We start from the raw sequence: 22,454 nt of genomic DNA, 5'->3' as shown, positions 1-22,454 counted from the left end.
ATTTTTGGTCTTACATTAATATAATGGTAATGAATAACAGCACTCTAGAATCTGACAGATTCGGGGTCAGTTACTAGCTTTCCCAACTTTATTACTGGGCACAGTTACCAGTTTCTTTGTTTGTAAGATAAGGACCATTATATGTACCTTCTTGAGTGATAAGGGGTCATTGAGATAATGCATGTCAAACACTTAGAACTGGCCTGAAGTAAGTGCCAAATAAGTGGTAACTATATATGTAATTATTATCTGAGCACTTGGCTATAGAAATTGGTGGAACTTAAGAAAAGCAGAAAAAGGTATTTAAAGATAAATTAATGAAATGAAAACAGAACTATAGTGATATAACTATATTGTAAGTAAATGCAAATACAATTTTTAAAGTGGGAAATCAAGAAAAGAAAAATCTACATAATATTAGGTTTGAGAAAGTGTATTATTACAGGAATGAAAGGAAATTTAAAAATTTAAAACAGTATAAAAATTAACTTGAATGTGATGGGTTGATTTCTAAGAAAACAAAAATAATTTCACGTAAGAAGCAGAAAACTTTAATAGGTCAATAACTGGAAAAAATGGAAAAAGCTTACTTTGCACCACCTCTAAAAAAAGTTTTAAAGTGATCTTGAACACTTAAAAAAAGATGGAAGGAAAGCTCAGATCGTTCTGTGGTAGCAGGAAAAACCAGATGGCAAGACCTAACCAAGGGAAAAAAATGGCACAAAAATGACACAGCAATCTCTCTTACAAATATGGATATAAAATCACTAATTAGGATATTAGCAAATGTTTTCAGTAGTTTGTTAAAATAACTGATAGAGTTTATTCCAAGACTGCATGGATAGAAAAGTTAATATTAGAAAATCTGTATTCTTTGTGTCAAGATCTGTAGGGTTATCTCAGTACTTGCCTTTTAGATATTTAAAGTAAAACCAACATCCATTTGTGCGTAAAAACTAGTAAACTAGAAATATTAGCAGACGTCTTTAACATGATGAAGAACGCTAGCTCATGATGAACCTGATGGATACCACCCCAGAGAGTCAAATGTGGTGTTGAAACCTGCAGGCCTTTCCCATACAAATTTGAAAAAAGGCAAGGTGACCCCATTGCTTATAATTGTTACTGAATATCCTTATGATACAATCAACATGCTAATTAAAAACATGGTGTGTTTGTGTGTCCCGGGTATTGTACTGGTATGGGTGATAGAGTCATTAACAAAGGCCCCCACTTAATAGGAAAAGGAAAGTTAAGTGCTGTAAGTGCGTTTGATAGGACACTTACATATTGCTGTGGATTAGATGAGATTAATTAGGAAGGATGAAATGCCATGGATTAGATGGGATTAATTAGGAAGCATGAAAAGAGGGCCTGAGGAGGAGGAGAAGGAGAGGAGATAGGAGAAAAGTGAGGGTATTGTGTCAGTGGACATCATTGAGGACCTATTTGAGGTGGGTGATTTTTAAGGTATAAGTGCTGGAAATAGCCTCGGTTTAATGGTTTCTTCTCTAATGGTTGGTAGCTTACAGAGAAGGTAGACTTGAATTCTATGAGTTCTGACTAATGCAGTAGAAAATAAAAATGAGAGATGGAAAACTATGAAGGGGAAAAGTTACCAGTTTGCCCTATAGCATAGTGGCAAGAAGAAACGTTGGGAGTTTGGATTTTGAATTTTGGAGTGCCTGAGACACTTACCTAAAAAAGATCTTTTGTTCTGTGTTGAAATGCCCTTCTCAAAGTGTTAAAAAGAAATATTAAGTGATGTTTACAACAGATGACCCTGACCATTCATTACATCATTCACAACGCCTGCTTAAAAGGATGGGTGAGGATGTCTTTTGCCTGTGTTTCTTGGCAATAATAATAAACATTTGGTGGGATTTCTTTTCAGAACATGCTGAAATGTCTATATCAACCATATTAGCATTTAACTACCACTTCCTAGGTTTATCATATTAGATAAGTGACTGATTTTCAAGGCTGTTTCCTCCTTTGTAGGGGGTGTTTATATCTGCCTCCTAGGGTTGCTGTCAGGATTAAATGTGAAATGTCAGTAAAGTGCTCAGCAGAGTGCCAGCCTCAGAGTAAGCACCAAAACAAACAAAAAAGAGCCACTAGAGTTGCCATTATTACCTGACAGTATTTAATAGCCTTTTTAATAAAAGGGACTACCTGGTTAGAAAGTGTAATGCAAAGAAAAATTAAATTTACAATTCACTATGGAAAGTTATTAATAAATTAATTAAGCATCTTATAATGCATAGGACCAATGGGAAGAAAACTAATAAAATGTAGCTGATGACAAAGAAGGTGATGTAGTGAAAGGAAGGTATGTCCTGTTCCTGTAGTGGATAACCATGTTGTAAAAATACCAGTTTTCTTCACAATATAATCAGGCACCACATGGCATTTCAGTCAGTGACAGACTCTATACAACACTGGTCCCAAAGATTATAATACCTTATTTTTTTTACTGGACCTTTTCTATGTTCAAATGTGTCTGGGTACACAAATACTTACCATTGTATCATAATTGCCTGCAGTATTCAGTACAGTCACATGCTGTACAGGTTTGTAGCCTAGTAGCAACAGGCTATACCACCTGTCCTAGGCATGTAGTAGGCTATACCATCTAAGTTTGTGTAGGCACACTGTGATGTTTGAACAGTGATGAAATCACCTAAGGACTCATTTCTTAGAATGTATCTCTGTTGTTAAGTGACACATGACTGTAATCTATAATTTTATTGTAACTTCAGTTAAAGTACTGTGTTTTTTTTTTTTTGTAGTTTTAAAAATGTAAAAAGAGATAGGGATCTCACTTTGTTGGCCAGGTCGGTCTTGAACTACTGGCCTCAAGTGATCTTCCTACCTCGGCCTCCCGAAGTGCTGGGATTACAGGCATGAGCCACCATGTCTGACCCAGAATACTGACTTTAGAACTTCGTAATGACTCTTTAACTTTTCCTTGAGATAGAAGTTAGGATAATGAAGATAAATAGTAATGCAAGGATACTTACTCTGGAAGTATTAAATGTTCTGGAAATATATAATAATTGAAAAAGTTTGATACAGGTTAAATAGATCAATGAAACAACTGTAGAGCAACATTCAAGAATATATATTACACCTAATAAATAATATATAAAGTTACATGTGATAAAGAATATTTTTTTTTTCAAATCAGAGGAGAAATTGGCAGTTGGTGAGCCATTTGGAGGAAAAATTGAGATTAGATTTCTGCCTTACACCTTGGAGAGAGAGAATTTAAAAATTGTATTAAAAGTAACTGATGAAAATATAAAATCTTTTTTTAACCTTGGGATAGGAAATGACTTCCAAGCATACTAAGGCAGGGAGCATAAAAAGATCTCTAGATTTAACTTTATAAAAGTTGTATGTAGCCACAAACAAACAAACAAACAGATTTCAAAGCAAGAAACTGGAAACAGTTACAATGCATATGACAGAGGGAGGACAGATATCTTAATGAAAACTGTTTCAACAAAGAAAGACTCTAATCATAATTTTAAAAATATTTGCATAGCCTATGACCAGAATGTTCACAAAAGAAGTAAGCATGAAATGTATTCATTTCAGTATTGATAAAATATTTCAAATTAAATTATATGAAAATACTTTTTCATCAGAATGGCAAAGATGAAAAATAACCGTGGTGACGGGATGTGTGGAAATGGGAACTCTTATGTGGTTTTGATGGTAGTCTAAACAAGTACTACCAAACTAGAGAGAAGCCTTAAAAAGTATACATCTGGGAAAGAATCTGACAAGTGTGCAAAGAACACAAATGTGTTCATGATAGCATTGTTTATGGTGGAAGAAAAGTAAATGTTAACCTAAATGACTATTATTAAATTTGTTAAATTATGGTATATACTTAGAATAATAATACACCTATTAAAAATGCTCCAAATATAGAATTATTGAAATAGCTGTTCCTGATTTACTACTGAATGAGAAGGTCAGGCTATAACATTAAAACATTTGTGAAATATAGTGATTACCTCTGAGTGGTGTTATGTGTGGTTTTTGTTTTATTTTTGTTTATGTTTGTGCTTTATTTTTTTCTACAGTGAATGTACATTGACAGTAATTTTTCTGGTAACAAAACTAATGATGCATATTGTAATGTTTAGAAGTTGTATAAATAATATATATACTCTTTCTAATCCTCCCCAAGTATACATACCTACACACACATATATACATACAGACTTTGCCTGTTATAAAATTACAAGTTAGTGGTAGAGTTAATGAGAATACTTGTTACTTTGATCTGGATGTAAACTTTCATGGACAGTAGTAACTTTGTTAGTGGAGCTGTGAAGGCTACCAGCTGGGCTTACAAAGCAGTTTTTCTACTTAGCTGGATTCTCAAGGTCTCTGTGTTCTACCTAAATTTCTTGGGCTTAAATTAAAATCCACCCTATAGGTTTTGTTGTTATCATTGTTGTTTTGAGATAGGGTTTTGCTCTGTTGCCCAGGCTGGAGTGCGTGGTACGATCATATCTCACTACAGCCTCAGCCTTTCAGGCTCATGTGATCCTCCCACCTCAGCCTCCTGAGTAGCTGGGACTACAGGTGTGCACCAACATGCCTGGCTAATTTTTGTATTTCTTGTAGAGACAGGATTTCACCATGTTACCCAGGCTGGTCTGGAACCCCTGGGCTTAAGTGATCCTCCCGCCTCGGCCTTCCAAAGTGCTGGGATTACAGACGTGAGCCACCATGCCCAGCTGATCCTATAGGTTTTTCCCTCCAAGTACATCTATCGGATGGGTCTTTGCAGATTTCAAGCCCCAGGAAGTCAAGGAGATGGAGTTGTTTTTTCATCCTTCTTTATTGACTGAGTTAATATTAATATTTGTGAGGACCAAAATTAGGCAAAGTGTTGGTTCGCCAAGTAGTAATGCCCAACACTGGGGTTCCAGAGACATAGTTAGGGATGACATAACTGGTTCATTCTTGGATTATAATTATAGTCCTCAGGCTAAATTTATGGCCATATTGAGACCCTGTTTTGTGAAATTTTAAAGTCTTTTTTTCCTGGCAAAGACAGATGTGGAGGATTCAAAACTGGTATTCTCATTTCTGAAATTGTCCATACGTGGACATTTCCAAACATTTCGCAAATATGTTTTTCTTTTAGGAGTTATGGTTTATCGGTTGTTCCTGAACCTGCTGGATGCACACCAGAATTACCTGGGGAGATTATTAAAAATACAGATTCTTGGGCCCCACCCCTGGAGATTGTGAATCAGTAAGTAGATCTGGGGTGGGGCCTGGGAATTTGTATTTTTAAACAAGTAAACTTCAGGTGATTCTGATGCCACCAGACTGGTATTTGGGAATCACTGGTTTAACAAAAGTACACATGGTGATTTGGCATGGTATTCGTATTTTAGGCGAAAAATGCACCAAGTAGGTGAAATAGAATAGTTTTTATAATGGCAGAGTATTTTTAATAATTAATCTCCTTTGCCCTCTTTTGAAGTCGCTCCCCAAGTAGGGAGAAGAAGAGAGCTCGTTGGGAGGAAGAAAAAGACCGATGGAGTGACAACCAGAGCTCTGGCAAAGACAAGAACTATACCTCAATCAAGGAAAAAGAGCCTGAGGAGACCACGCCTGACAAGAATGAGGAGGAGGAAGAAGAACTTCTTAAGCCTGTGTGGATTCGATGCACTCATTCAGAAAACTACTACTCTAGTGACCCCATGGATCAGGTGGTAGGTCCGAAGTAGCAGACAAGCTGTAGACCAGGGTTTCTGTGTGTTGTCACTATTGGCATTTGGGGCTGGATAATTCTTGATTGTGGGGACTGCCCTATGTATTGCAGGATGTTTAGCAGCATCTCTGGGCTCTGCCTATTAGATGCCAGTAGTACCCCTCCCCAGTTGTCTTCAAATATTGCTAAATGTTCCTTGGGGGGAAAGATCACCCCCAGTTGAGAATCACTATTACAGACAAAAGCTGTTTTAAAAAGCGAAAGGCCAAGAGTGCAGTAGGTTAATTAAAGTATCTTTTTACAATGAATTTTTTTTTATTTGAGACAGTCTCGCTCTGCCACCCAGGCTGGAGTGCAGTGGCACGATCGTGGTTCACTGCAGCCTTGATCTTCCAGGCTCAAGTGATTCTCCCACTTCAGCCCTCTGAGTAACTAGAACTACTGGGACACGAGCCACCGTGACTGGCTTATTTATTTATTTATTTTTTAGTAGAGATGAGGTCATACTGTTGCCCACTCTGGTCTCTAACTCCTGAGCTCAAGCAATCCTCTGGCCTTGGCCTCCCAAAGTGCTGGGATTACAGGTGTGAGTCACTGTGCCCAGCCTATTTTACATTTTTAATGATACTGGTAGTCTTGATACTGGTGGTTTCATAAGGTTTCATGTGTAACTAGTTTATGCAGTTTGTGGTGTGTATGTGTATATGTATGTGTTTTTTTCCTCCAAAATGAGAAATAAGGAAGAATTTGAGTTTGTCTCTTCGAAGTGTATCCTTGACCAAAAGAGCACCAACCCTAGGAAGTTGCCCATGCATATCAGCTAGTTTTGCAGAAAGGGAGAGCCATTGTCACCCTTAATGGGCTGGAGGGAGGACTCCTAGAGCATATGCTGCCAGGGCTGGGGTGCCTGTGGTGGTACATTGCCATCGCAGACTCCACCACTATCTCTACATGCTCACTTCTCTTTTCTTTCTTCCATCTCCATTTTATTTTCTGTCCCTGTCTCCTTTTTGCTCTCTCTTCCCCTCTTCCTCTCTTCCCCTTAGGCATTATGCCTCCATCCTGTTAGGCATATTTGCCACAGAGTAGGCATGAGTGGACATCTCATTCATTTAATCAATGAACTCATGTACAGATTTAGGGCATGAAAAGTTGCAGATGTTAGATTTAGTGCATGGGATTAGGTAAGAGATAAGAGAGGGTTTTGTTTGGAATTTTGTGAAAATAGCTTTTTTTTTTTTTTTTTTTTGAGACGGAGTCTTGCTCTGTAGCCCGGGCTGGAGTGCAGTGGCCCGATCTCAGCTCACTGCAAGCTCCACCTCCCGGGTTTACGCCATTCTCCTGGCTCAGCCTCCGGAGTAGCTGGGACTACAGGCGCCCGCCACCTCGCCCGGCTAGTTTTTTGTATTTTTAGTAGAGACGGGGTTTCACCATGTTAGCCAGGATGGTCTCGATCTCCTGACCTCGTGATCCGCCCGTCTCGGCCTCCCAAAGTGCTGGGATTACAGGCTTGAGCCACCGCGCCCGGCCGAAAATAGCTTCTGTTTGGACTCGATCTGTGGGGAACTTGAGATTTCTGTGTTTTTGGAAACAAAGGATTTGAGAAGTCTCTCATAGTGGTGTGATATTTTATTTGACAAATTAGAGCAGGCTTTTAAGTCATAGTTGATGTGGTATAGGGAAGGGAAAGCTCACATACTGTGCGCTTTCACGGTGCCAGAACGTTAGTCCATGCTTCTCATGTTGTCTTAGTTAACCCTGAAAATACCCCTGGCAAGAGGGTCTTTCTGTCAGTTAGAAATGCTGCTGGGAGTAATAACACCTGACTAAGTGGGACTTAAACAAGCTGGGTTTGTTCTTCTCATGATAAGGTACCTGGAGGGAGGCCATGCCTGGTGTTCACTGAGTGGCTTAGTGATGGCAGGCCCTGCTGTCTTCCTGAGCATCTTCCACAGTTGCAGGATGATGCAGGACCAGCAGGCCTCAGGTCCTTATACACCTGTGTCCCCACATGCAGGATGCAGAGGGCATGTTGGATGAGCATTCTTCCAGTGTCTTGCCCAAGCTCTCCTTTCATCCCTTGACTCCCCTTCCATCCCTTTACCAGAGCCATGTGACATGCCTACCCCAGGGATTTGTTTTTCCTTACTGCCATGACAGAGTTCCACAAACAGCATGGCTTGAAACCACACACATTTGTCCTCTCACAGCTCGGGAGGCCAGAAGTCCAGCTTGGGTCTCACTGGCTCCATCAGGATGTCAGCAGGTCTGTGTTCCTTTATGGAGGCTCTGGAGAAAATCTGTTTTCTTGCTCATTCAGGTTGCTGGCAGAGTTCAGTTCCTTGTGTCTGGAGGACAGAGGACCTTGTATCCTTGCTGGCTGTAAGGTCAGGGCACTTCTTCGTTCCTCCAGGCCATGTGCATTCCTTGACTTGTGGATCCCTTCCTCTGTCTTCAAAGCCAGTAATGGTGGTTGAGTCCTTCTCATGGTTTAAATATCTCTTGCCTCTTTTTCTGTTACATCTCTGACCCCTGTTGGCAAAGGTTCCCTGCTTTTAAGGGCTCCTGTGCTAAGATTGGGTCCACCCAGCTGCAAGTCCGTTTTGCCATGTAAGTTAACATATATATTTAATTTCTGGGGATTAGGACATGGACATCTTTGGGGGGGTGGGTGGCTCAGTCTACCTTCCCAGAGATCAGGAGTTCTCTGCCCCAAATCTGATAGAATACTGCTTCTATTAGGAAGAAGGAAAGAATGGCTGCCATAGGTGTTATTATTCTTAAAACAATAAAGATGAAGACACTGAAGTTCAGGGAGTTTAAACAGGCAGAGCTGGTTGTTTTTTTATTACATATTTATACGAGTATATTGAAACTCCAGTGTAGGAGGAAGACTGATAAACTCAAAAGGCTGACATTTGCCTTTGAGTTTTGTCATCTGTGGTGCAGAGAAGGTGGTGAGGATGTCAAAGCTATACCGGCATTGCCACTCTCAACAATGAGATGCGGCCTGAATTATCCCTTCTTCTGGGTACCAGATTTTATGATTTGCCTTAATTTTACATTTGGCAGGTCTGGTTTTTACGTTTTAAGGCTACTAAGTCAGAGTGTGGACATGTAAAATGATTTTCAGCCTGGAAAATGAGTGAGGAAAAGTGGAAAATTTCCTCTAGGAATGCTTCGTAGAGTCCCATGTTTGTTCTATGTGTTTGTGTGTGTGTGTGAAAGAGAATGTGTGCATGTTTATATCCTCGTGTTTAAGGCATGAGTGTGTGTGTGTGTGAGAGAGAGAGAGAGACAAAGAGGATATATATGATATTCCTTGTTCCTTGTTGGATTAGTATAGGAGAAGACAGATTATCAGTGATTTTTCAGTAGGAAGTGTACATTCCCTAGGAGGGTATTTGGTGTCAGTTGTTACAATTCTCTGAGGTCATGATTTTTTTAAAAATGTCATGTTAAGAGGGCGTAGATGAACTGTTATAATGTTTCTTTTCTTTTTTTTTTTTTTGAGATGAGGTCTCATTGTGTCACCCAGGCTAGAGTATAGTGGCACAGTCATAGCTCACTGCTTCCTCCAACTCTTGAGCTCAAACAGTTCTCCTGCCTTAGTCTCCTAAGTAGCACAGGCACATACCACCTGGCTAATTTTTTTCTTTTCCATAGAGTTAGGGTCTTGCTATGTTGCTCAGGCTGGTCTTGAACTCCTCGCCTCGAGCAATCCTCCTACCTCCACCTCTCAAAGTGTGCTAGGATTACAGGCATGAGCAACCACACCTGGCCTGCTCTAATGTTTCTGAATGTTGGCAAGGCACATTTACCTGAGGACTGTGTCAGCGATAAGTGTGTGTTTGATTCAGAGTATGATTGCCAGTACTTGAGCGTTTTGTTTTTAAATGTTTGTTAAATTGAGGGTTGAAGAATAGCATCTTGCTGTTAAAAATGCTTTGATTTCCTGTGAGATCTTACATATCTTTGATATGGTTGTTATTGATATAGTTCCTAATAGTGATCCTTTATTTTTAAAAGGGAGATTCTACAGTAGTTGGAACAAGTAGGCTTCGTGACTTATATGACAAATTTGAGGAGGAGTTGGGGAGCAGGCAAGAAAAGGCCAAAGCTGCTCGGCCTCCGTGGGAACCTCCGAAGACGAAGCTCGATGAAGATTTAGGTGAGTCAGAGTCATTAACTAGTCTGAGACCGTTGCTGTTATAGCTTCATTCCTGAATTTTGGGGAAATACCCTTGAGAGTCCCACATTGAGATTTCTTCTTTTTCATTTTATTTTTCTTAATTACAGTCAGTAAGATACATAGAAGTGGAACTTCCTTCTTTTTGATCATATTTTTCCTTAGTTATATTTGGCAGAATACAGCCGTGATCTCATTTGCAAGGCTTGCCAACAAGGGTGCCCCTTGGAGAGTTGTCCAGTCAGAAGAGTTCAGCATCTTTCCAAAAGAAGGAGCCTGTGCCCCCTGCCTCTCATGAGGACAGACGTCCTTCCTTGGCCCTCTCCTTTGCCAGGTGTGCCTGGTTTGATGAGGGAAACGACGACTATAGCCCAGCTCTGTTTGAAGGTTTCTCTCCACTCGTGTAGACAGTTTGCATAGCTTTTTCATAAAGTGGTCTATTTTTTCATTTGTATGTTCTGAGGTTCCAAGTAGGTGGTGAGATCTTTGAGGATGGAAATTACTTTTTACCACTTTGTATCCTTAGACCCTAACAGAATGCCGTGCACAGATGAGACATTCAGTGTGCATTTACCTGCATGTTCTCTCTGGCTCTCATCTGCCCACCTCCATGACATCCCACATGCTGAGAGGCAGTTATCCATACTGGGCAAAGACACCTGAGTCGGGAGCTGGATGGCCTGGGTTTGAATCCCTGCTCTACGACCTACTTGATATGTGACCTTGGTCCAGAAGTTCGTCTCCATCTCAGATTTTTCCCATTTGTAAAATAGGGATGACAGTAGCATCTATCTCATGCAGTACATGTAAATACAACTCCATGTTGGATTTTATTATGCTACTACTACGTTAATCTCTTATAGGATTAATTTATTTTAAAAACTAATTATTTTTCTTTTTGTAGTGATGGAATCTCACTATGTAGGATTAACTTCTAGGTCTTTTTAAAAAAAAATGGTGGTAAAATACACATAATATGAAATTTACCATCTTAACCATTTTTAAGCATACAGTTCAATAGGGTTCAACATGACATTGTTTGCAACCAGTTGCCAGAACTATTTTCCTTTCATAAAACTGAAACTCTGTACCTGTTAAGGAATAACTCCCCAGACCCCAATTCCCTGTTCCCTTATTACTACTATGCTGCTTTCTTTCTCTATGAATTTGACTCTCAGGTATCTCATATATGTGGAATCATGTATATTTGTCTTTTTGTGACTGGCTTGTTTCAGTTAGCGTAAGTCTGTGTCTGTTTTTATTCAGTCACTTTAAGGACTAACATCTTCTCTTGCTGTTATTGAGGGAAAAAAATGTCAAGTCTTTGGTCTTGCATTCCCAGCCTTCACTGTGTCATTCTCAGCACTCCCAGCCCTAACCTCCCAGTGTTTTTCTGTGTGGCCCGCGCTCTAGCTAGTCCACTGTATTCTTAGCTCCATGCTTTTGCCTATGGTGCTCCCTCTTCATTCCTTTCTTCTTCTCTCCTCCTTATCATGCTTCTCCCATCCCGTTGCAGTGCTTGGGTCACATGTGCTCCTTCTTTGAAATTATCACCAGCCTTTCTGGATCCCAGTGAAACAGCCCTTTTGTGGATCATTACATAGCTCAAGTGTTAAACTACATACTACTACTATGGTTTTTCATTTTATCTGACATTGCTCATTGAGTCTTACTTTTTCTCTAAAGATGTTTATTTTCTTTGCTTCCCCAACTAGATTGTGACTTAGCATTGTCTATTTTTTTTTTTTTTTTTGTGGTATTGCTTAGTAGAGTATTTGGTGTAGAGTAGGCCCTTAAGTATTTTCTAGAAGAATAAAGAACTCTTCTTACCTTTAGAGGTTTAGGTCATTTGGAAGTCTCCACAAAAACCAGTTTGTCAGCCGGATGTGGTGGTTCATGCCTATACTCCCAGCACTTTGGGAGGCTGAGACGGGCGTTTCATCTGAGGTCAGGAGTTCGAGACCAGCCTGGCCAACATGGCAAAATCCTGTCTCTACTAAAAATACAAAAGTTAGCTGGGTCTGGTGGTGGGCACCTGTAATCCCAGCTAATCGGGAGGCTAAGGCAGGAGAATCACTTGAACTTGGGAGGCGGAGGTTGGAGTGAGCTGAGATCATGCACTGTACTCCAGTCTGGGTGACAGAGTGAGACACCCTGCACTCCCGCCTGGGTGACAGAGCAAGACTCTGTCTCCAAAAAAAAAAAAAAAAAAAAAGGAAAAGAAAAAACCCAGTTTGTTAATTCCATCAGTTTCTGTGTTTTTCTCCCAACCCCTGTTAGAGAGTTCCAGTGAATCCGAGTGTGAGTCTGATGAGGACAGCACCTGTTCTAGCAGCTCAGACTCTGAAGTTTTTGACGTCATTGCAGAAATCAAACGCAAAAAGGCCCACCCTGACCGGCTTCATGATGAACTTTGGTACAACGATCCAGGCCAGGTGCGTGTTTTTATGCCCTTGCTGTGAAGGTTGCAAACCCAGACATAACGGTTATTGCTCTGGGCTCAGAAGATGCATGTTGCCTTGTATTGAAACTGAATTTTACTCTCAGGCTTGTGTCCTTCAGAGCTGTTTTTTTTCAGCTTCGGGTTCAGTTCCAAAGCATAAGTACCAGAGCAGCTTTCCCTTGAATCATTTTTGATGATGTTTGTAAATTCCGTGTTGGGGAAAGGAGTAATGGCCCTGCCTCATTAAACTTGGAGTAGATGGAAGAAGACACATGGTAGGATGAGAGAGAACTGGGAGGTCTTTTTAGAAGTAGTTCACCTGGAAGGTATCTTGCTGCATAATAGTAAATAAGTCCTATAAAATTTCATTTTTTTTAGTTGGTAACAGTCACAAGTTCTCTTCCTTGTTAAGCATGTTTGAGCTAATGACATAATAGGTGGACATAATTATTTTTTTTTTTTATTATTTTTTTTTGAGACGGAGTCTCTGTCGCCCGGGCTGGAGTGCAGTGGCCGGATCTCAGCTCACTGCAAGCTCAGCCTCCCGGGTTCACGCCATTCTCCTGCCTCAGCCTCCCGAGTAGCTGGGACTACAGGCGCCCGCCACCACGCCCAGCTAGTTTTTTGTATTTTTTAGTAGAGACAGGGTTTAACCGTGTTAGCCAGGATGGTCTCGATCTCCTGACCTCGTGATCCACCCGTCTCGGCCTCCCAAAGTGCTGGGATTACAGGCTTGAGCCACCGTGCCCGGCCATTATTTTTATTTTTAATTACTGTCTTAATATGAAGTAATACATAATAAAATTAGCATTGTTAAAAAAGATTTGTGTCACACAGATATATAATACGTACAAAAATTGTATCTTTAATGCATGTAAAGTTAGGAAGCATAATAAAGCATAGCTATAAAAAGATAATTTAAAATTTATATTTCATGAGTAAATTTATAACGTTCTATATTAATTAAAATGCTTTTCTCCTGGTTCTTGTTAGACGACAGCTATCCATCTTTTTTTTATAGAATGTCTGGGAGAAATGTATTTTGTGTGTTCCTTTTACTCTCTTGGAATCGAGCAGAAATGTTTGCAAAACTGCCAATGCATTTTAAAACTTGGTTTTCTTTTTAAACAGCTTTGTTGAGTTATAATTTACATATGATACAATTGTACTTCAAATTTATAATCCAGCATTTTTTAGTATATTCATGGGGCTGCACAACTATCACTACAATTGAATTTTAGGACATTTTTGTCCCCCCTAAAATAAACTTCCTCCGTATATGGTTTTTTTTTTTTTTTGAGACCTGGTCTCACACCGCTTCTCTGGCTGGAGTGCACTGGCGCAATAATGGCTCACTGGAGCCTTGACTTCCCAGGCCAAAGCGATTCACCTGCTTCAGCCTCCCAAGTATCTAGGACTATAGGGGCACCCCACTATGCCTGGCTAGTTTTGTTTTTTTTTTTTTTTGAGATAGAGTTTCATTCTTATTGCCTAGGCTGGAGTGCAATGGTGCGATCTTGGCTCACTGCAACCTCTGCCTCCCGGGTTCAAGTGATTCTCTTGCCTCAGCCTCCCGAGTAGCTGGGAATACAGGCATGCGCCACCACGCCTGGCCAGTTTTGTACTTTTAGTAGAGATGGGGTTTCTCCATGTTGGTCAGGCTGGTCTTGAACTCCTGACCTCAGGTGATCCACCTGGCTCAGCCTTCCAAAGTGCTGGGATTACAGGTGTGAGCCACTGCGCCTGGTCTGCCTGGCTAGTTTTAAAAAATTATTTGTAGAGATGAGGTCTCGCTATGTTGCCCAGGCTGGTCTCAAACTCCTAGGCTCAAGCAGTCTTCCTGCCTCAGCCTCCCAAAGTGTTGGGATTACAGGTGTGAGCTACTGCACCTGGCCCTCTAGTCTTTTTACTTGACTGTTGTTTTCCTGTTTCACAAGAAGCCTCTACACTGATTTCTGTGGATACCTGTTTCTATCAGAAATTCAACAGTGCTTTGTATACAGTCTCTGTAATGCTGTTTAGTGTTACTGGTTTTGTGTTCTCTGTATAGTTGAGCCTTGTGAAGGGCTGAATATGTAGGATCCCAGACCTTGATAAAAGGCAAGTATGTAGGATGTCTCCACTTCCCTGGAGATCAGTGAGCACTAAGTTAATTTTTTATATTTTTCATCACGGAAGTCATGACTGGCATTAAGAGTGTGTTATAACTTTTTTTTTCTTTTTTTTTTTTTGAGACAGAGTCTCCAAAAAACTCCTGCTCTGTTGCCCAGGCTGGAGTTGGAGTGTAGTGGTGTGATCTCAGCTCACTGCAAGCTCCACCTCCCAGGTTCAAGTGATTCTCCTGCCTTAGTCTCCCCAGTGGCTGTGACTACAGGCTTGTGCTACCACGCCCAGCTAATTTTTGTATTTTTAGTAGAGACGAGGTTTCACCATGTTGGCTAGGCTGGTCTTGAACTCCTGACCTCAAGTGATCTGCCTGCCTTGGCCTCCCCAAGTGCTGGGATTACAGGCATGAGTTACTGCACCCGGCCTTAGGAGTGTGTTATAACTTTTTTTTTTTTTTTTTTTGCGCGATAGAGTTTCATTCTTATTGCCTAGGCTGGAGCGCAGTGGCACAATCTCAGCTCGCTGCAACCTCTGCATATCTAGTTCAAGCAATTCTCCCTGCCTCAGCCTCATGAGTAGCTGGGATTACAGGCGCCCGCCACCACGCCCAGTTAATTTTTGTGTTTTTTTAGTGGAGATGGGGTTTTGCCATGTTGGCCAGGCTGGTCTTGAACTCTTGACCTCAGGTGATCCGTCTGCCTCAGCCTCCCAAAGTGCTGGGATTACAGGCGTGTGCCACTGTGCACAGCCGTGTTATGACTTTTGATGAAATCCTGTTACATCTCTTATTTGCCAGCTGTTACTTTAGATAATATCTTAACAGAATCTTTCTTTTTGGTAGTAATATTATTCCTCTGCTATACCACCTGGATCTTTAGATTTTCCAAGAGGCTAAAGCAAAGTTACAGCTTTTTACTTTAACACTTTTTTTTCAAAAAGTCTTACTGACTTTTACATTTTAATTGGACATACTGAGTTATAAATCTCAATAACTTTAAAGAAATGTGTGTGTATATATGTATATATATATTTTCTTTTAAGGCTAGTCAAGTGAAGAAGCAGTGGGAGTGGAGAAGGAATGAAGAAGTCTAACTGGCTGTGATCAATTATTTGTAAAAACCATTACACTCTGACCAGCCTATATTTTTAAATTATTACAGAGAAAGAGAAATGGAACTCCACTTCTTCATTTTCCCTATCTGAGCTCTGGTCTTGTTTTTCATTCAGTATTACCATCTGTACCAGACTCATGAACCTGGCTTGTGAGGCCCTTCAGATTTTGATGTTAGTTCTGCTTCTTTTGGTCTTCTCCCCCACATAAATGGTCCATTTTATTTAGATGGATCTCGTGGCCCAGAGCATGACGTGGACTTCCTGCCTTCTCTCCTTTTCTGATGGGTGCTGGTGCCTCTAGTGCAGCAGCCCTCTTGTTTTCTTGTCCATCCCATCTGTTTGACACCCCAGCATTACCTACTTTCGAGTGATTTTTTTTTCTTTTAAATTATGAAGCATATCATATATATGTTGTTCTCCTGTCTAGAACAGATATTCCTTGAGCACATGGACCCGCTGTTCTTTATCATCCCCTTGCTTAGCACTCATCCGTTCCAGAAGTTTTGAAGAATTGCTTGCCTGTGGAGCCTTGTGGGCGGAGTTTGTGGCACTAAAACAAATTCAGGGAAAGAGATGTAATCTAACCTGACCAGTGGGGGAAGTTTTTCTGGCTTAGTAGCATTTTCTTCTCTCTGCTAGTGAGGTACCTTACAGTTTCTCTTTTCAAAACATCGAATCCGCAGGTCACCTTCAAAACACTCTATGTGTTCCTCCAGGATATAAAATTTGCTTTTGTGAAAGAGTCATTTTTCTTGAGATAAGAAATAGGGAAACAAAAATGTCCTGGGAATTGGTAGAAGAAGATGGGGGCAAACAGTGTGCTGACATTGATATTTTCTGCTTGGCTGCACAAATAACTCGGGAATGCAGGGTTGTCATACAGTTTCCCTTTATCAGACAATATAGAGAGTTTGCAGCTTTATTGGTTTTGGAACATCCGTTTAATCTTCTAACCGTGACAGCCTCTCAGAGCTTCAGTGCTCATGACATTAAAACCCACACATTTTCAGAGGCATCATTGTGCATGGTGTGGATTTTTCCCTCCAATAAAAACGAATTACATTGTGTTTCTGACAGATGAATGATGGACCACTCTGCAAATGCAGCGCAAAGGCAAGACGCACAGGAATTAGGCACAGCATTTATCCTGGAGAAGAGGTAACTGGTTTGGGTTATTATGTTTGTAAATGCCGAGAAGCCAGAAGTCGACAGATGTTGTTGCTGTTCTTTCCCCCATAAATGAAATAATACCATCAAAATTCTCTTCATATTCCCTGATAGTCTCTGTTACTGATAATTGCGGAGGAAAGCACTTGGGTTTTGGGGGTGGAGTGGGGAGTGTTCTCGAGGAAACATTAACAAAAGTTTTAGTAGTTTTATTATTTAAAATAGGCATGGTGTATTTGATATGTGTTTCCCATTTTAAGTATTTTTCAACTGTACATATTATAGTTTTATGTTTCATCATAAGTGGCTATGAATGGCCCTGGAGAGACGCTCTTACTAAAGTGCTCTGAGGCGCATGTCTTCTCTCTGTTAGTCTGTCCCTTTCAATTATTGTCCCTCATTTGTTCCCTTTATCTTTTATTTTTATAAGCTATTTTTGTTAATCCCAGGCTCCTCACTTTATAATTCAGCGCATTATATTTAAACACAGTATACATAAAACCTTAATTTCTATTTAAAACTTGTTTGAGGGCTCAATAATAATGGGAATAAAGACTAGGAGATGGTGCCTGATAATTTGAAATACTTGCATCACTTCTGCTCATTTGTCTTTGAAAGTAGGCAAGTGTAGCGAGCAATTGTGGGACAGGGTGGCATCTTGTGAGCGTTTGTGCACATGCCTCAGGTTGGGAGCTCTGAGATGTTGATGAGGGATCAACACCTGTGACAGGAAAAGAGCAGAGGTGGGAACTATTCCCCTGTGATGTGGGTCTGATCAGGCCTGGCTTATCAGAATTTGTGTGTGTTGTGCTGGAATGGCCGTCATACCCCCATCTGTCTCAGTCCCCACAGCAAGGTGCCCCAGGAAGGGCACGACCCTGGGAGAGGGGGCTCTGCAGCTGAGGCTGACCCTGAAGGAGCCAATAGCTATAGGCTGTGTGCTGACTACACAGTGAACATTTGGACAGCAGGCTCTTCCTTGAAGGGAGAGGAGATGGGCAGTGGTGCCAGCTGGGGACCCGTAGGCAGGAAAGGCAGGTGACAGTTTGGTCTCCTGGAAGAATGGTCTCATTCTGGGGACTCAGCGTGGGTCATTGTATCTGGCTAGTTGGATGTTTGGCAGTGGAAGTTAGCTTAATTATATAGCTTAGCCTTGATAAGCGGGGTCCATGCTGTTGGGCTCATGGGAAGCCTCCTCTCTGCTGCTGTGGTCATTTCATTCATGTGCCCCTCCTGTCACTCTGGGGTGGCTGAGGTCAGGGGGTGGCTGGCACCAACTGCCCCAGTCATTTTGTCTGCTTGGTGCCTTGGTACCTCTTCCATGGTGGTGCTGTCTGACAGACCTCCATGTGTGAGATAGAGCTCGTCATGCTCCCTTCCATTTGTCCACCTGCAAGTCTCTGCCCCAAGACCTTCTCATCCGTCCTCTTTTCTTCTAGGCCCCTGACCAGCTGGCATGGCCACCACTTGCTTCTGCCCATGAGTCTCTCTCTATTCTAACTTCAGGCCGCTTCTCTTTCCACACAAAGTGGATGACCAGGTACACTGCCTGAAACTCCGCCCACTGGGAGAGATTTCCCCACAGCGCTCTTTCAGAACCATCCCAGAATGAGGCTGTAGTGCCATCTGTTTTTGGCTCACCCACTCTTGCCAACTGACCCATTTGTAAACCAAGCTTGGGCTTTTTCCTCTGCTTTCATCCATACACCCTAGGTCATCAGCTGAGGGAGGGGAGCTGGTGCAACAGTGGTGGAGCTGTGGGGATCCGGGCCACCTGCCCAGGCAGCTTGTTTGTGCTCTTGGCTCCTGGGTATGCTTGACTGTGGCAGTACCATGCCTGCCTTTTGATGGATTGTTGCTGATGCCGTATTGCCTGGTGGGACTGACAGAATTTAGCCTATGATGGGTGATTCTGGCCACATGTGTATCTGGTATCTGTTGGCCAGGCCTTACATCTCTATCAGGGCCAAGTAGCACATCTGGAATATTCTTTCAAAGGCACATACGTCTTCACTATAGATAGCAGGTCTTGCTCCAGAACGTCAGGGACCAGCATTGTGATTCTCCCAATGTGGCCTGCCACAGATTCCTTTTGGCATCTTTTCCCACCAACACTGTAGGATCTGCTGAAACATATGGCCCCAGCAGCAGTGCTGCTTATACTCTAGCCTGGAACAGCTGAGGCCCTTTCTCACATGGGCTGTCCTCAGCAGGGGCAGCTGTTTGTGCCACTCTGTAAGTGGATAGGAGCAGTGTTTCTACCTGTGCATTCTCTTGCCTCCTGAGCCTGAAAAGGCGCACTAGGTGTTGTGCTTTCTTCATTGTAGGAGGTGGAAGATAAAATAATTGTCTTTTACTTTGGAGGGGATGTCTTGGCATTCCCCAGACCACTGGACTCCTAAAAATTGTATGGCTGTGGCAGGCCCCTAAATCTTTGTAGGGCTAATCTCACATCCACTGCGGTGCATGCGTACATGCCTGATCATCATCATGTCAGAGGTGTAATGGAGCAGTGTGAGGTTCTGCAGTTTCAAAGGCACATACGTCTTCACTATAGATAGCAGGTCTTGCTCCAGAACGTCAGGGACCAGCATTGTGATTCTCCCAATGTGGCCTGCCACAGATTCCTTTTGGCATCTTTTCCCACCAACACTGTAGGATCTGCTGAAACATATGGCCCCAGCAGCAGTGCTGCTTATACTCTAGCCTGGAACAGCTGAGGCCCTTTCTCACATGGGCTGTCCTCAGCAGGGGCAGGTTCTGCAGTGTGCCTGGACGGTTGGGAACTCCTTGGTATTATGAGTGGGTGGGAGCATTAACACAGCCCTGGGGCAAAACTATAAATGTCTGTGAACCATTCTGATCCTTATTTCTGATTGGGATAGAAAATAACCCATTCACCTAATCAGTTGCCACATACTTTATATCTGCTCCAGCTAAACTACAACACCTGGCCTGGCAGCTACACTCAGCGCTCTTGCTTGGTTGAGTTTGTGGTAGTTTGCAGTTATCCTTCAGGACCTTCAGGGGCCAGACAGGTGAATTAATCAGAGATAGGACCGGTACCATCTCCCTTATATCCTTCAGATCCTTAAGAGTGGCACTAATCTCCTCTATCCCTCCAGTGTAATATTGGTTTTGATGCCTGGGTTGATGGGGGTTGTGGTAATTTCATTTCTGCTTGACTTTCCCATTAGGATAGCTCTTATTCCACATGTCAAGGACCCAGTGTTGAGTAGCACATTGGGTCTGCCAAGAATGTCAATTCTAGTGGTACATTCAAGGACCAGGGTAAGGACCACTGGGTAGATCTGTGATTCAGTAGACCCACTGTAAGTCAGACCTTGACCAAGATCCATTTATTACCTTGGCCTCATATTCTCTACTCTAACTGGGGAACCATAGTGATGTATCCAGTCTCCAAGTATCAATGATGATTCAGATACTGCATCTAACATGGCTTGAACTGTCTGCTATTCTTCTTTTCCCAGTGTACAGCTCCCCAGGTAAATGGCCATAAGCCCCTTTGGGGAATGACAGGGTTGTCAAGGCCGTTTTTGCTTGTTATTTTGTTACAGAGTCCTTCCTCCTGGGATCTGACCACCTCTTTAGTCAGTGGATTTCAGTCCAAAAAATGTGATCAGGTCTGGAACTGGGCAAGGAATAGTGTGACTGTTTATTGGAATGTCCTGCCTTCAGTCTCTTGGTTATCCATTCCTGGTTTCTTATGTTTGTACAAACTAAGTAGTACTCGTGTTGGTTACCCACTTGTTTTGTACCCAAGGACACCATGTTCTATTAACTATTTCCATGACCTTTGTGGGTCAGACCCCCTTGGCTGCCACTGTGGCCTGGCTTCCAGTACTTAGCCCTATCACCTGGCATCTCTTGTTTCAGGATTCTGTCATCCCTGTTACTGCTGGCGAGCTCTGCTCTCTGACCACTTTTGTGGTCAGCCCTGGCCTGCAGAGGAGGTCGCCACTGATCTTCCTCATGATGTTTGTGCTCCTATCACCTGCACATTCGTTTTAGTGTGTCCTCTGGGGCTTCCCATGCAACACGATTGTTTGGCATATTTTCCAGCCAAAGATACCGTATCCATTCTAACTTCCTTGAGTCCTTGAATTCCTTCCTCCACTGTCTACCACGGCAATTCTGGTATTTCAGCTTTGCTCAGTGTGGGTTGTTGCTTCTTCATGCTTTTAGGAGCCATGCTAGTAGGGAGTTCTCAACATACCCTGGTGGTGGTGTATCCTGAGTACTCCCAAGTCAATATACTCTTCTCTAAACAATTTTATGTTCTGGCCCTGTTGATCAAGCGCTCTCATTATCATGTCCTCTGCAGACTTCTCTGGCTGTTGCTACATGCTAGTTAGTTCCTGCAATTCTTTTGAAATATAATCTGTTGCCTTCCAGCACTTCCCCATTTGGGGCCCTGAAATGACCCCAATTATAGGTATTGGCCTGGGGGGGAGACTGGTTGAGGGGTGTGTGAGGGGGCATAGTGTTGCCTTGCAGGTTCTTCCATTGTCTTCTGGCACAATTGAGCGGTTGCTCTTAATTGGGAGGGATGTGCCATCTCTGCAGTCAGACGGTTTAGAGGAATCTGGGGAGTCAAAACCTAAGTGTCCCCATTTCTGGTTTCCTGGGCCCTGACCGTGGTTAATTGCCTTTGAGGTTCAGCCACTCTCACAGGTAAGCCTTAGGCTTGGTCCTTGCTGTGACCTCCCACTGTAGGTAGTGAGAGTTTCTTCTGGCTTTCACATCTGGTTTCCAATAGTCTTTTCTCCTCCTCTGCTGTTATACTTCTATAGTGCAGTGGTTCTCTAAGTGAAGGCTTCCAACTGACACTCACACAAGCTTCACCTGGGAACTTGTTATAAAGGCAGATTCTCAGCCCATCCCAGCCACTGAATCAGAAACTGGGAGTGGGGAACAGCACTCTGAGATTTAACCAGCCCTCCAGGTGATTTCTGGGCAGACTAAGGTTTGGGGACTATGGTAGAGCATCAGTGGTGCTTAGCGACAGCCATCCATCCCCGAAGGATCATAACCATTGTTCTTATAGCTACCATTTTTAAACACCTGGGTGTTTGGCCTGCTTCCAGTGTACAGCTTCTAATTCACCATCTTTCAAGTTTAGTTGCTCGCCATCTGGTGCCAGGGGTTGTCTGTGTTCCGCTTACCACTAGTGATGGCATCTTCATTGCTTGTTGGGAGGTGATTGAGCTCCGAAACACCATCTTATTTGCTGTTTTCTTGGGTCACTCCTAGTACCAACAGCTGCATCTTGGGTTCTCTAGAAGCAGATGCTAAGATGGAGTTTTGGGTGCATGATGGTTATTAGGCATCAACGAAAGGTGGAAGCAGGATTGGACAGAAGGATTGGCTGAACTGAAAGCTGCATTCAGCCTGGGGGTGATCTGTGGAATGCATATTGCCCGTTTGAGTTGGGCTGAAATGGCTGGGCCTTTATACCTCTGCCTTGCTCAGTACCTGATGTTGGGCCATGCCTGAGGTCAGAGGAGGGAGATCTGCAGTGGAGAGAGATCCTGAAGAAGCTTATAGCTGGAAGCTCCCTGCTATCTGTGCCCTCCACAGCCAGGCAGCAAGTCTTTCCTTGAACATGGGTCTGTGCGGCACATCCCCATGTCTATCACAGGTACACCCAATCATGCCATCACAAC

The 22,454-nt window shown here is 42.4% G+C and overlaps 1 protein-coding gene across 9 annotated transcripts in view; it reads left to right on the top strand.

The window, feature by feature from the left end:
* Positions 1-22,454, top strand: part of DROSHA (drosha ribonuclease III) — a 138,199-nt gene that overhangs the window by 11,692 nt on the left and 104,053 nt on the right. For 6 of the 9 annotated variants that reach the window (XR_002522468.2, XM_009208204.3, XM_009208203.3 and 3 more), the window contains 5 exons: positions 5,174-5,284; positions 5,519-5,750; positions 9,779-9,920; positions 12,219-12,373; positions 16,678-16,758. Coding sequence is in view for 8 of the 9 variants with exons in the window: in XM_009208204.3 (XP_009206468.1) it covers positions 5,174-5,284; positions 5,519-5,750; positions 9,779-9,920; positions 12,219-12,373; positions 16,678-16,758 (721 nt within the window). In the remaining variant the exon portion in view is untranslated. The remainder of the gene's footprint in view (positions 1-5,173; positions 5,285-5,518; positions 5,751-9,778; positions 9,921-12,218; positions 12,374-16,677; positions 16,759-22,454) is intronic. The other 3 variants (XM_009208206.3, XM_009208207.3, XM_009208205.3) reach the window with 1 other exon arrangement.

The sequence above is a fragment of the Papio anubis genome, chromosome 5 (genome assembly GCF_008728515.1).
Source record: "Papio anubis isolate 15944 chromosome 5, Panubis1.0, whole genome shotgun sequence".
NCBI lineage: Eukaryota > Metazoa > Chordata > Mammalia > Primates > Cercopithecidae > Papio > Papio anubis.
The sequence above is the reverse complement of the archived record's forward strand: the minus strand, read 5'-3'. Positions and strand labels throughout refer to the sequence as shown.